This window comes from Gossypium arboreum, chromosome 5, assembly GCF_025698485.1.
Source record: "Gossypium arboreum isolate Shixiya-1 chromosome 5, ASM2569848v2, whole genome shotgun sequence".
Classification (NCBI taxonomy): Eukaryota; Viridiplantae; Streptophyta; class Magnoliopsida; order Malvales; family Malvaceae; genus Gossypium; species Gossypium arboreum.
The window spans coordinates 18,361,397-18,374,893 of record NC_069074.1 but is presented as its reverse complement, the minus strand read 5'-3'; the positions used below and the strand labels follow the sequence as shown (position 1 = coordinate 18,374,893).

At 32.9% G+C, this 13,497-nt stretch overlaps 1 protein-coding gene and 1 pseudogene across 1 annotated transcript; both read left to right on the top strand.

The window, feature by feature from the left end:
• The first annotated feature begins 223 nt into the window (after nucleotides 1–223).
• Nucleotides 224–2,208, top strand: LOC108450708 (heat stress transcription factor B-4-like). Its single transcript, XM_017748445.2, has 2 exons — nucleotides 224–1,002; nucleotides 1,126–2,208. Exons 1-2 carry the CDS (start codon nucleotides 754–756, stop codon nucleotides 1,957–1,959), a joined length of 1,083 nt encoding a protein of 360 aa, XP_017603934.1. The 5' UTR covers nucleotides 224–753; the 3' UTR covers nucleotides 1,960–2,208.
• LOC108450953 (protein ROOT INITIATION DEFECTIVE 3-like) lies at nucleotides 2,149–6,492 on the top strand (annotated as a pseudogene).
• The last annotated feature ends 7,005 nt before the right edge of the window (nucleotides 6,493–13,497 follow it).

Below are 13,497 nucleotides of genomic sequence, written 5' to 3'. Positions count from 1 at the left end.
TCTCCCTTCTTTTTTTTTTTTTTGTTTGTTTGTTTCATGCATCAAAAGAACAAGTCTCCCACTCTGACCATATTACCCAATACCCATCCTTAGTTTCTAATTATGAGTAGCACGAACATACTCAAAAATGCAAAAGACTTTTTTAAGATCAAATATGAACAATGGTTACCCTTCTCGTTCAAGTTTCTGCATTAAGGAACTGTTGACTATATTAAGATGAGCAACATTAAAATATAGAACGTGACAAGGGAGGAAAAAAAACAGGGAAGGAGGGGGGGTTACATTGTCAATTCCCAGAGACACACTGCAACCATCCATGCCCCTGTGCCTGATTTTAAGTGGGTGTGCGAGGAGCGATCAACTGTCAGAAAAGAGAGAGAATGAGTCACGGGTTTGTCTTGGAAGGCCCTTATTTAACAGTCCTAGACAGACAGATAGACACATATTCTCGCACACTACATAACCGAGGAGAGCAACAAATATATACTAATCCTCCTACCCACAAAAAAATAACACGTAAAAACTTGCCAACCAAAAAAAAAAAAAAGCATTAATAAAGCCAAAAAAAAACAACCGCTTCTTTACAGTAACCCCCCCCCTTTTTTCCCAACATTTTTATCCCACCCAAGGATCTACCCATCAAACTATCTGTCCTGACCTGATCGTCTGCTCTAAACCCCTTGTATCTCCCTCAACCATCTCTCTCTCCATTCTCTTCCCTCTCTTTCATTCCATTCCTGCTTTCATCTTTCAATGGCTCTGATGCTTGATAACTGTGAAGGGATATTACTATCACTAGACTCCCACAAATCAGTGCCAGCTCCATTCCTCACTAAAACATACCAACTAGTCGATGATCCCGCCACTGACCACATCGTCTCATGGGGTGAAGATGACACTACTTTCGTTGTTTGGAGACCTCCTGAGTTTGCTCGTGATCTCCTCCCTAATTACTTCAAGCACAACAACTTCTCCAGCTTTGTCAGACAGCTCAATACTTATGTATAATAATAAAAATACCCAATCTTTATCACTTTCTCTTTTTTCTTGTAAATTCTTTTCTTTTTGGGGGTTATTGTACTGATCTGGGTTTGTTCTGCGTTTTTCTTTTGTTAATGGAACTAGGGTTTTAGGAAGATTGTGCCAGACAGATGGGAGTTTGCCAATGAGTTCTTCAAGAAAGGAGAAAAACACTTGCTTTGTGAGATCCACAGAAGAAAAACTGCGCAACCACAAGTGGGGATAAACCATCATCATCACCATCACCACCCACATTCTCCTTTGGTTAATGCCCCGAGTTTCTTTCCGTTTCCAAGCCGAGTCAGCATTTCTCCAGCAGACTCAGACGAACAAGCCAACTGGTGTGACTCACCGCCACTTTCTTCTCCAAGAGGAGGCACTGGAGTCTCAGTTGCTGGTGGCGGCGGGGGTGGAGGCTATAATAGCTCGGTCACAGCTTTATCAGAAGACAATGAGAGGCTGAGAAAAAGCAACAACTTGCTGATGTCTGAACTTGCCCATATGAAAAAGCTTTACAATGATATTATCTATTTTGTTCAAAACCATGTTAAGCCTGTCACTCCTAGCAATTCATACTCCCCTTCTTTGCTTCTTTATGGCCCTCCTTCATCCGTTGCTGCTGCTCCTGTTGTTAATACCACCACCACCAATAGTTCATTCTTGCAAAAGCCTTCCAACCAGCTTCTTGGGCACTATCCAAATAGTCAGAAGCCCCGAGTGCAAGTTTTGAACTCTCCAACGGCTACATCCCAAAGCTCCTTGACGATTCTTGAAGAACCATGCAGCAATAGTTGCAAAACAAAGCTCTTTGGTGTACCCTTACAATCAAAGAAGAGGTTGCACCCCGAGTATGGTGCAACTAACATGGAGACTAACAAAGCACGTTTGGTCTTGGAAAAAGATGATTTACGGCTGAACCTTATGCCTCCTACATGTTAGTTTCAAATATCCATTCAAGAATATTCTAGCTTCCTTTTCCATCTTTTTTTTTTCTTTTTGTTTATCTCTTAGAATCTGATGATGATATTGTTGGAGGAAATTGTGCGTGTGTGTGTGAGTGTTTGTGACTGTGTATATAATTTTTAGTGCCGGTACTATTTTCTTTCCCCTACCTAGCTAGCCACATGAATGCAGGTGGGTTTTGGGTTAGAGTGAAGATGAAAATCAATTTCAAAATTTCAACACCAATCTTTTTCTTTGATGTTTCTTCAGTTTTCCATTGGTGCAATTTATTGCTCATACCCTTTCTTGCTCCCTTTCTTCACGATTCTGATATCTGTACTGTATGTTCCAGTTACATATATGCTTGCATTAATGCAGGAGAGAGATATCAGAGAGACAGTGTCCTCAGTTTCAAGTGAGCCTGAGAAAGTCTCTGGCTATAGCTGCCCCATTGACAGCTTCTCAAGGGCTTTCTCTGCTTACTCCATTAATGAATGATACGTACAACCCATGCTTTTAATTGATACCCTCTTCCGAAATTAAAAAAATCCCATTCAAAAAGATTTACTTTAAAAATGAGGGGTAAATAACCAGCAGTTCACATTTGGTTTCTCATCATCATCAGTGTAATTATGATTATGGTTATGATTATTGTCAAAAAAGAAGGTTATCATATCGTTTGATGAAGCTTATAATCATAATCAGCTCCATTATCATTTCTTGTTCCACTCAACTGTCAGTCGAGCAAAAAAGGAAAAACCCAAAATACCGAGTTTTAAATTTGAGAATCAGATAGAGAGTAAAAAAAACAAATTCCAAAAGAGTGAGTAATTCGATGAAAGCGAAATATAAGAGAAAATAACTAAAAATGTTGTTTGAAATGTTGCAATCAAGGCTTCTATACTTCTTCTGAGGAGCAGAAAACCTTTGCCTTTTCCTACTTTAAGTATCTGATCAACGTCTTCAAAATCCATCTATGGATCCCTCTTTTCTTTTTACTAATTCCAATCTCTCTTTCCTCTTCTTCCACACCAAAAACCTTAAGATAGAACGCTTGACTGACAGCTAAACAATGTAACCCTCCTTCTTCCCAAGAAAAAACACCCCATTTTCTCTTTTACGTCTTTTACTTGTTGTCTCTTTGTCTAAAATCCCAATACAAACAAAGTTTCAGATAAAGTTTGACTAGGCATTTCAACAGGCTCTTTGCTTTCTATTTTTCTTGAATCTGCTTCTTTCTTTCTGTATATTTTTTTCATGCTGTTATTAATTACCCAAGACAGAGAAAACTATGTGAGACAGTGATGAAAGTAAGTTAAGAAACATCTATTTAAGTTCTACCTAGAGACATAAATGCATCGATATGTAATTCTTACAGTATCTTTGTCGTGCACATGCTTTCTTTTCCATATCATACCAAAAATAAAATTCTAAAAAAGAAACACCCTAAACCCTAATAAGCTAGTTTGACACTATATATATCTATGCCAGCCTCTTACCCTTTTTCTCAAGTTGATGTTGTAGTATTGCACGTGACCTAGAAATGAAGTGTACGTGTGATGCAGAAGGATGGCATGGGAGAAACTAAATACTAGAAAAGGTACTACTATCAACATATTCATTGATTTTTTTTATTTAATATTTTGCAATATAACGACATAGTATTTTTTTTTTTTCAAGTTGCCCTGTTGGACCAAGAAAATTTTCTTCTATTTTGTTTTTTTTTCCCCAGAAAGTTTAGAAAAAGAAAAAGGAAGAGAGAAATGTGAAATTAAAAAAAAAAAAAAAAAGACATAAGTTTCTTTTCTCTTTTATTTTCTACTCCTCTTCTTGTTTGCACTTTGGAAATTCACTTTGTTTTTGCATTCCTTTTGGTCCAACACTTTATTGACAATTTAGAAAAAGAGAAGACTATTAAATAACATCTACATTAAGAAAAAGTGTATGTATAGAGAGGAAATAAAGAAATGTGTAAAAGGCTGCAAAGATGCATGTGTCCATTTGTTTAATCTCGATCTTAGCTACTTTTTCTCCTTCATCCAATTTGTTGAGCAAAGTACATTTGGATTGGTGATGAATTTGAAGCATCATTTTAATCATTTTCAATAATACATTGAATATTACAAAATGGGACTACAGCATAAGTTTTAAAGGCTTTCGGGGGGCATCACTTCATTGGCTTTCTATCTTATTTTATACACCGATAAATAATAAGTTTTCATCTGATATATTCAACTGGAATGTGAGTTTTAAAAAAACAGATGTGGTGATCTGCTTTGGATTAGAACTTTAAATATATAAATACATAGAGTGCGGCAATGCACATGGCTAAGCACTCATATAAATTTTGGAATATATAGATAGATTTGTTGGGTGATATATCCCCAATTTTGTCCCTTTTGGTTGTAGACCTGCATTCATTTTAACATTTACTTTATCCTTTAGTGACTGAGAAAAGGAAGAACAGACTTCTAATTTTTGTTTTTATATATTATAGATACTACTTGATTTTGGTTAGGTTAGGCTGGAATGATGAGAGGAAATTAGGTTTTATTTTATTGGTTTCGTTTGGGGTTTAGGGTTCTCTCAAGTCTCAGAGAAGACTCCGCTTTGAGGCCCATTTAAGGCTCAGCCCAGGATGACCAATATATATAGAAACGGCCTCGTTTAGGGTCCAGCATTCACCTCTGTACTGTAGTACTTAAACCCCAACAAAACCCCCCCGGTCTGTACTGTTGAATTAAACCAAATTCTGGAACAAAATAAAAAATTGTAACAAATTTGTCCAAACAACAATGAATGTAGTAGTAGCGCCATCATCAATTGACATCGCCATTGGTTGCACTGGGTCCCGAGCAACTACGTTACAAGGCTTTCTCCTCTACTCCCCACGGCCTCGCCTCCGTAGGTTGCATTTTCCTTGCCTGCTCTCAACTTTGCCACCCCTCCGCCATCTCCTTTACTAGTCTTGCTCCAAGGTTTACTCTAAAAACCATACTAGCTCTTCCACTCTTCGCCTGAACTCTTTCTCTTCCCCACAGCCTCAGGCAAAAGTTAAAAGCTTTCCCACGGAAGCTGTTAAACAGCTCGCTGTTAATAGCGAAGGTAGATACATCGTTGCTGGAGTTTCATCCGGTGATATTTACCTTTGGGAGGTAAGATTCAATTGCTTTATTATTTGCCATTGATTTGTTAGTTAAAGCTAAGGTTTTTAGGTTTACTTTCTTTTGACAATTTAGGTTGTTACGGGTAAGCTATCAAAGAAATGGCACGCTCATTATGAGGCAGTTACATGCTTGGTTTTCTCCGAGGATGATTCACTCCTCATTTCTGGATCAGAGGATGGATGCGTTAGAGTTTGGTCGCTTTTCATGCATGCTCCATGTTCTGTCAGGATTGCGCTTGTTTATTTGATTATTGTGGTTATTAGCTTGTTATGCTAGGGTATTTGATGATGTTAGGAGGCTGCAGGCAAGGCATCTGTACAGAGCATTGTTTTGCAGAACACACCCTGCTTGTAACTGATATCGTTATGGGTTAAGGTAGAAGCAATGCAATTATAGTGTCGGCTTCCGAGGATCACACATGTAAGGTTTGTTCTGGTTTTAGTTGAAAGCCCAAATGCATGTAATGTCTTGGAAGATTGGTAACTAGAGCTTCCTTCTGGACTATGCATTAGAACCAAGATGGAATCTTTAGGTGGCAAGTTATTGGCACCATAACTGAACCTATTTATAGTCCTTTTCGGTTTCTGTCTTTGAACGGGTAATATTAAAGCTAAGAAATGTTCTGTTATCAAGGTGATATTTTTCTGATTGTGAGATTGATGTTGAGGCATCTGCCAAAGCATTTTCTTAGTCATAAATTGAAGATTAGTCATATAGTTGTAAAGACGCGGGTTGCTTGAGCAACTAATGCTCTCTCAGAAGAGAATAGATCACCATTTTTTGTGTGTGTTTATGACAAATCTATCATGCTGGTGATAGAACCTTATTGCATAGTAGATCTTTTGACTTCTTCTTGTAATTACTTGATGTGATTCTGATGCCTTTTTTGCTAATACATGGTGCTATCCTTTTGTTCTACTAGTTGCTTTATAAAGGTTTCCTGATATCTTGTACATTGCTGATAGGTTTGGAGCTTGTCCAGGGGAAGATTATTAAGAAACATTATGTTTCCTTCCATCATTGATGCAATTGCTTTAGACCCTGGTGAACATGTCTTTTACGGTGGCTTTCAAGATGGTAAAATCTATATTGCTGCCCTTAATGCTGAAAGTTCACCTAGCAACAGTTATGGGCTGCACATCATCGGTTCACTACCTGATCACAGGAGTTATTTTGTTATTTGTTTTTGTTTTTCCTATCTTTACTGAATTAAGTAATTCTGGCATTGTTAGTCTATGATGGTTGGTGTGGTATCTCTTTTTAAATTTTAGTCCTTTTTGTTTGTCACACACCAACATGAAGTTGATGATACGTCATAATTTTACTCATAGATGGATTAATAATAGTCGTAGTTTATAATAAATATTGTGCTTTCCCCATTAAAACTTTAGAACAGTAAGGCTGCTACTTGCATGGTTCGAGTTTGGGATGTGAAAACCCAAAACATCTTTCACATGTTTAGACATGCCAAAGGTTTCATCCAAACAACAAGAGATTTTACTTGTTTTCTTCAAAAGGCTTGATTAGATTGCATGCTTTGCATCTTCTTTAAAACGGATCTCATTTGAAAAAGCATAGATTTTGTTTCTTCACATTCTGTGCTGTACATTTAGTCCATGCTGCATGCATAAAATGGTAAAAATATTATTACTACTGTCTTAAAGTAGGGGAATCTAAAACACAGTCTATTGAACAGAACCCTGGAACATTCAACGAGAGAGCCATGAAGAGAAATGAAAAACTGGACCGCTAATCAGTCTGGTTATGATATAATCCCTTGTTTCTGAAGGATTAGTAATCACGAGTCCCTTGAACTTGGCACTTGACTTAGATTTTCAGAACTACCAAGAATTCCATATTAAGTTTCCATCTTAATAAGAACTCTCCTAGTTTATCATGCTAAAAGAATTAATCTCCAACACTTTAAAGGAGTGCTTCCATTATAGTTTCGTGCTCATGATAAACAAACCAAAGAATGTAGCATAAGAAGGAAATTAGTATTTTTCCTTTGCCAAAGCTAAGATTTTGTTCATCTAGTTGGTGTGCTTTTCCTTTTCCTTTTTCCTACTATAGATTTGCACATGTTCTTTATTTTGCACCCGCAAACCATTTAACTTATGTTCAATCATATTCAGGCCCTGTGACCAATCTTCCCTCTTGGTCAGGCAGCAGGACCAAATGGGCAAGCTCCTCAAGAAGTCGAGATTTACCACCTCCACTACAAAAATATGCAAATTTTCCTCATAATAATGAAACATATTCTAGAAAGATTATGCAGATTCAGGACAGGTGTGCAAAATGTTCAGTTTGATGAGTAATGTTTCTACTATGCAATCACATTCAGCTAGCAACAAAGTTAGAAATCTGTGACCACATGGAATGCTAGTGTGTCTGCAAAGTTGGTGATCTATCTACCTCCATTTCCATGGTCTTAAAATATAACCATGTAGGCATGCACCATAGACATTCTCCAAGTAAACAAGAGATGTATTAATTTGCATGTCGTGGTCTCTGTTTTGAACGTAATGTTTTTTTACTATTTTCTCTCAATAATTTCATATTCAAGCTCTGTAAGACATTATAAACGTGTCCAAGAGACAAATTGTTGAAATTTATTATATTCAAACAATGAATGCTATCAAAGAAATATTTTAATAATTTCATCAGATGTGTATCTTATCTGAAGAAAGGAAATCCCAAGTATACCATATAAAAGATGAAGTTAGATTTCTCAAGGAAATATTTAATTAGCCTCTTAAGAATTATTAATTCATGGAATATTAAATATGTTTCAGAAAAGAAATCATGGAATTGTATGTTTTCCTATTCCTATTCCATTGTATCAGATTCAAGTGGTAGGCCTGCGGGAATCAAACCCAGCATTTTCATGGGTCCAGCAAAGAAACCAATATTATACTAATAATTTCATTGTTTTCTTCTTAATGATGATAATAATAATAATGGAAGGGTCTATCAACTACTTCTCAATAATGTTTTGAGGCTTCTAGACTCTTAACTCATTTCAATTTTATTATATTACCTACATTTTATTATTACAATATTAGAAGATAGGGTTTGAATTGTGTTATCAATTAATTTCAACAAAATTTTAATCATTATTTCAAACAAGTCTTGATGGTTGGAATATATTATCTCGACGGGTAATCATAATCATATGTTTTTTATTTATAATTTTAACATGCGATTGATTTTGTATATTACTATGTTGCAATCAGACTGTACTAGTTAGATTGGAAATTGATCGGTATATAATTATAGATAAAGGATGCGAATTACTCTGAATCAATTGAAGCAAAATAAAAATCGAGTGATCCCGATTTATATATATTTTTTAAAATTTTATGAATTCTTTAATAATTTATTTAATTGAATCGAACCGACAGTCGAATCAGGAATTGGTGACCTAACTAAATCGACTACCGATTCAATTTTAAAATCTATAATTATATTCTATGGATTAAATTTTATCTCTGTTACAACAATTAAAAAAGACATCAATTCAAGTAAAACGTAAAAAGATTGAAAAAGATAACAGTTGGAATGGTTTATTTTGATGTAATATTTTGTAAAAAAAAATGTTTTAAATTTGAGATATCTAATAAAAGAAAGTATGAAATTTAAAACTTTCAAAATTACCAAAAATAAATATATGTTCATGTGTAACACGTTCACGCCTTATCAATTTTTGTTTTGATGAGGAAACCGTGAATGACATGCAAGATAGGAGGAAGCCACGTAAACTCCAAAGATCTGAAAATTGTCTGGTAAAATTTTATATTTAAGTTCACATTAATTTTGGTTTCAATCTCCAAATAATTCTTACAATCCTTTTAAAATAGAGGTGAATATTTTTATATTATTACTACATAAGTTTAGTATAATAATAAATAATTAGAAATCTAAAACCACAAATAATATGTAATAAATAATAAAATATATGATTTGAAACAAGTTAATGGAAATAATAATGTGTGCATATTAAAATTGAAATATATAAAATATTAAAATAAAACTTTAATTGAGTGATAAATTAAAATTTTTACTAAAGGTTCAAATCTTATCATAGGCATATTTCTATTTATTTAAGAAAAGACTAAAATATCCTTAAATAGTATAACCTAATTTAATTATAGAAGGAGATTTTCAAATTTTCTAACCGAGTTGATTACTCACATTTAATTTAATTATGAAAGAACATTATTCTTAATGGGATTGTTTAGAGTGACACTAACTTAATAAAACATTTAATAAATAGTAAATAACACACCTATTACTAGTAAAATAAAAATATTTATAAATAAATACTAATAATTTTATTTAAATAAAAATTTTAAAATTAAAACCCAAAATTCAATATAAACTTTAAATTTAAACTGAGGAAATATGATAATTATAATAAATATTAATTTATAAGTTGTGTACAATTTTCTGTTTTATTTTAATAGTGGTATATATCATGAAATATTATTTAGCACTTAGAAAATAAGAAAATGAACCCCCATAAGTAAAATGGGAAGCTGCTCTCCCTGCTTCTCCTTCCTCTACAAAACCCTAGGCTATTTTATTCCTTCCAAAGAGAGCCACTTTCACCGCTCTTTCGTTTACTCTTACAACAATTCATGAAAAATGGGAGGCTGGAAAAGCAAGTTGGAGAAAAATAAAACTCTCCCTAAGATGCTCACTGTCTGTTTTGTTCAATTGGGCAACTTGAAAACGATCCCAAATCGAAAATGTTGAAAATCATGCAGGGAAAGAGAGGGAATGGTAGAAGTGGGACCATTTTCTTTATTGAATAAAGTAATATTTTATATATACATATATATATATATTTTCCCTTTGCTTGACATCACAGAGCCTGCTAACCCTGCAGTTCCCGATGAGGGAGAGAGGGTGAAGGAAGTAGGAATAAGCAAGAATAATGAATATAATAATGGTGGCTTTGTTTGCTATGTTGGATTCATATTATATATAATAATAGAAAGAAAAAAAAGCATTATAAAATGGGATGTGGGGAATACAAGATAAGGTGGTGGTGCAACTGTGATAATGCAAAGTAAAAGAAACCAACCCAACAGCAATATCTTGCTTCTCTGGATTCTTTTTATCCAATCCAACCTCTTCTTGCACAGAACATGTCGCTTTGTTCATGTCTTTCTCTATTATAAAATCAATTTCACATATATCAACAGACCCTTTCATTTATTATCATTATCACAATAAAGTTAATTCACACAGAGAAATATGGGCGCTTTTAATTTCTCAACTTGTGGTTAATATATTAGTCAATCTCAAGCAGTTTTGCTTTGGAATCAGGGCGATCTAATGTGTGTTTAGATTACTGGTGTTGTTGCAGAAGACTGAAGAATAATAGGCAAAACTCCAATCTCTTTTTCACTTTTCCCTTCTTCTTTACAAAAAGAAGCCCAAATATTTTAATATCATATAATAGAAGTGGTCATATTAACTGAATTCCGGGTTTCTTTTTCCATTTTTCAAGTTTTCATCACCCCTCACCTTTTGCAGCAACAACTCTGGTCTTGATAACTACTCTTATCATACACAACTTCATTAGCTATGCGATGTTTTAGGTAGGCTTTTTGGCTTCTGCATGAAAACAACCAACTAATTGTCAAATACTTAGCATATATTTTAACTTTACGTGCATGGATAGCTCTCAAAACCACTGTTCAAGAATTTCAAACCCATTTCTCATAACTAAGCCGGTAAGGCAATTGAGTCACTATCTGTCTCTTACAAAAATGGCAGAAATCAAAGCTTTGTCGTTGGTTGGAGGATTAAACCTTAATTAATTCACTCAATAGAGCTTTCCTTTATGGACGTCCACATCATATCATCGTGTGCCCAGCAGGAGAAGCAGCCTAAGGATGATCAGTATCTCAAAACTAAATTACCAGTAAAATGAAATTTACAGTAATCCGTAGCCTGTAAGCAAAATAGAAACCCCTGAAATATTAAACTTCGAAGAGATAAACTTAATTTATCTTTTTCTTGTCTGCATTTTTGGCATGGTTGTATTTCCATGGATTCCAATTCTGGGTTTGAAAGCAGATTTCGGACTTGGTTTTATTCTTTTTTTTTATTTTTGAGGAATAAAAAAAAGTGATCAACTTGGTATAATAAGTCTGTACAGAGAAAGCTGTACCTGTACTAAACCGAAGAAAATCAGCCAACTCTAAGCTGTTTAGAAACAATCATGGTATTTTTTGTGTACCTTTTGAGTACACCTTTTGCGACAAATATTTTTTATTGTTCTAAACAAAAAAATATCTCTTGCCCTAAATAGTAGAGAGTTTGGTTTTTTAACGGCAATTCTCGGTTTTAAGTACCGTCAACGGTGAACCTATTACTAGACTTAAAAATTTCTTTTAAAAATAATGTGTTTTATAATTTGATAAAATCTGAATTTTATTTTTCTTTTAAATATAAGTTTTTTCTTGAATAATTTTATTATAGTTTTTAATCATATTTGTTATTTTTGACTTAATGTTTAGAAGGGTCAGTTTAACATTGTTTTTGGAAAGTGTTTTGGGGAAAAGTAGTTTTGAAAAGTTTAGTTTAAGATTTAAGTGTTTAGTATTATTGTCAAAAATATTTTTATAAATAAAATGTCTATTTTAAACATTGTGTTATAAAGTAATAAATATGTATTTAAATAATGTTCAAATAAATTAATATTGTGATATCTTAGTAATAATATAAAAATAATTTATTATAATTTATTGTTAATATTTTAATATATGAATTTTAAATTTCAATTTTTTAAGAAATTAATATTAATTATTCATAAAATTTAATTGAATATATAAACTGTATTTTAAATTATAAAATATGATCAATAAAATTTAAATATATAATATTATATATAAAATAAATTTTAATAAGAAACTAATTACATGTATCATATAAATATTATATAAAATACATTATAAGGGTTAAAATTATTATTTATTCCTATAAGCACTTTTGCCAAAAGGAAAAGCTAAAAAACACTGTATTTACTTCAAGGTTGAAAAGCATTTTTGAGAAGCAAAACTAAACAAAACCAAAGTATTTATAGCCCCTCCTCAACTCATAAATAAGAAAATAATGCATTTTAACGCACTCAAACTCATAGATAAGAGGATCATTATATTAATTTCATGGTGTGCAAAGAAATTTTAATCTTGTCATTGATGGTTATTTTTTTCAATAATATTATTAATTAATGTGTATTAATTTAATTAGCATGACATGTTAAGTTGTGTTTCCATGTTTAGAAAAGAATTAAGATGGGAAATAGTGTTGAAGTAGTTACAAGGGACTCACAAATGGATCTAACCCTATTTTGAGTAGGAGAATTTTTCAGCAATTTTTTTTTATTTTAATATTGGAGAATCTACAATATTCTTAAAAAAAGAGAATTATGAAGTTGATATACTGATTAAACTGACTCATTTAGATAGTCAAGGATTACAAATTTTTGAAGTATCTCAATTTGTGGAAATAGGTTTTGTGAAATAGTGAAATTAAAAGAGAAGAGGGTTAAAAATTCGCTAGAAATGAAGGAAGTTGACGTCAGAAAGGAAACCTATAAAACAGTGGCCTTTTCGAAACGGAGGGGCCGAAGGGGGGCAGAGTGAAAATGGGTTTACCTTACACTGTCACCCTCACCTGTCTTTTATACCCCCTCTGCTTCAGGATATATAATTCTATTTCACGTTACAGCTGTCCCATTATTACAATATAAAAATACACATTTCATTTGATGACATTATATATTTAGATTAGTTTAAAACAATTTATGTATTTATAATTCTTTCCTTTACAAAGTCCACTACTTCAGATTCCCCCTAGGGCTTCACTATCTGCTATGTTACTCATTTTCACAATTTCATTTTTTAATTTAATCTCACAATGCTTCATACAATATATGAACAAAACAGAACAGAAGAATTTCTTTAAAACAAATAAAGTAAATATTACTCATCATATTGATTACATCCAGATTTTGGCATTGAATCCATACCCATCTCCATGAAAATGACAACAAATAATTTTAAATTGTCCAAATAAAATATGTCAATTAAAGAATGCTTCAATGATGTATTGTATGTTGCTATCCTCATAAATAGAAATATTTGTCCATCTCCTCCAACTCTTTAAACCATGCAATCCTATTGTTCCAAAATTAAAAGAAAACAAACAAAACCTTAACAACCTTGTGAAAATTCTTTTAAAAAAGAAGAAGAAAATATCAAATTTGGGGAAATATTTTAAATATTATATTATAATATTCAACCACTTATATGCTATATATAGTCATCTATTCCCACTATAGGTTGATATG

What these genes read in the sequence shown, in the direction of transcription:
- LOC108450708 (XM_017748445.2), top strand. Translation starts at nt 754, where the DNA reads ATGGCTCTGATGCTTGATAACTGTGAAGGGATATTACTATCACTAGAC. An exon ending in TCAGACAGCTCAATACTTAT is followed by an intron (nt 1,003 to 1,125) that starts GTATAATAATAA and finishes TAATGGAACTAG; the next exon opens with GGTTTTAGGAAGATTGTGCC.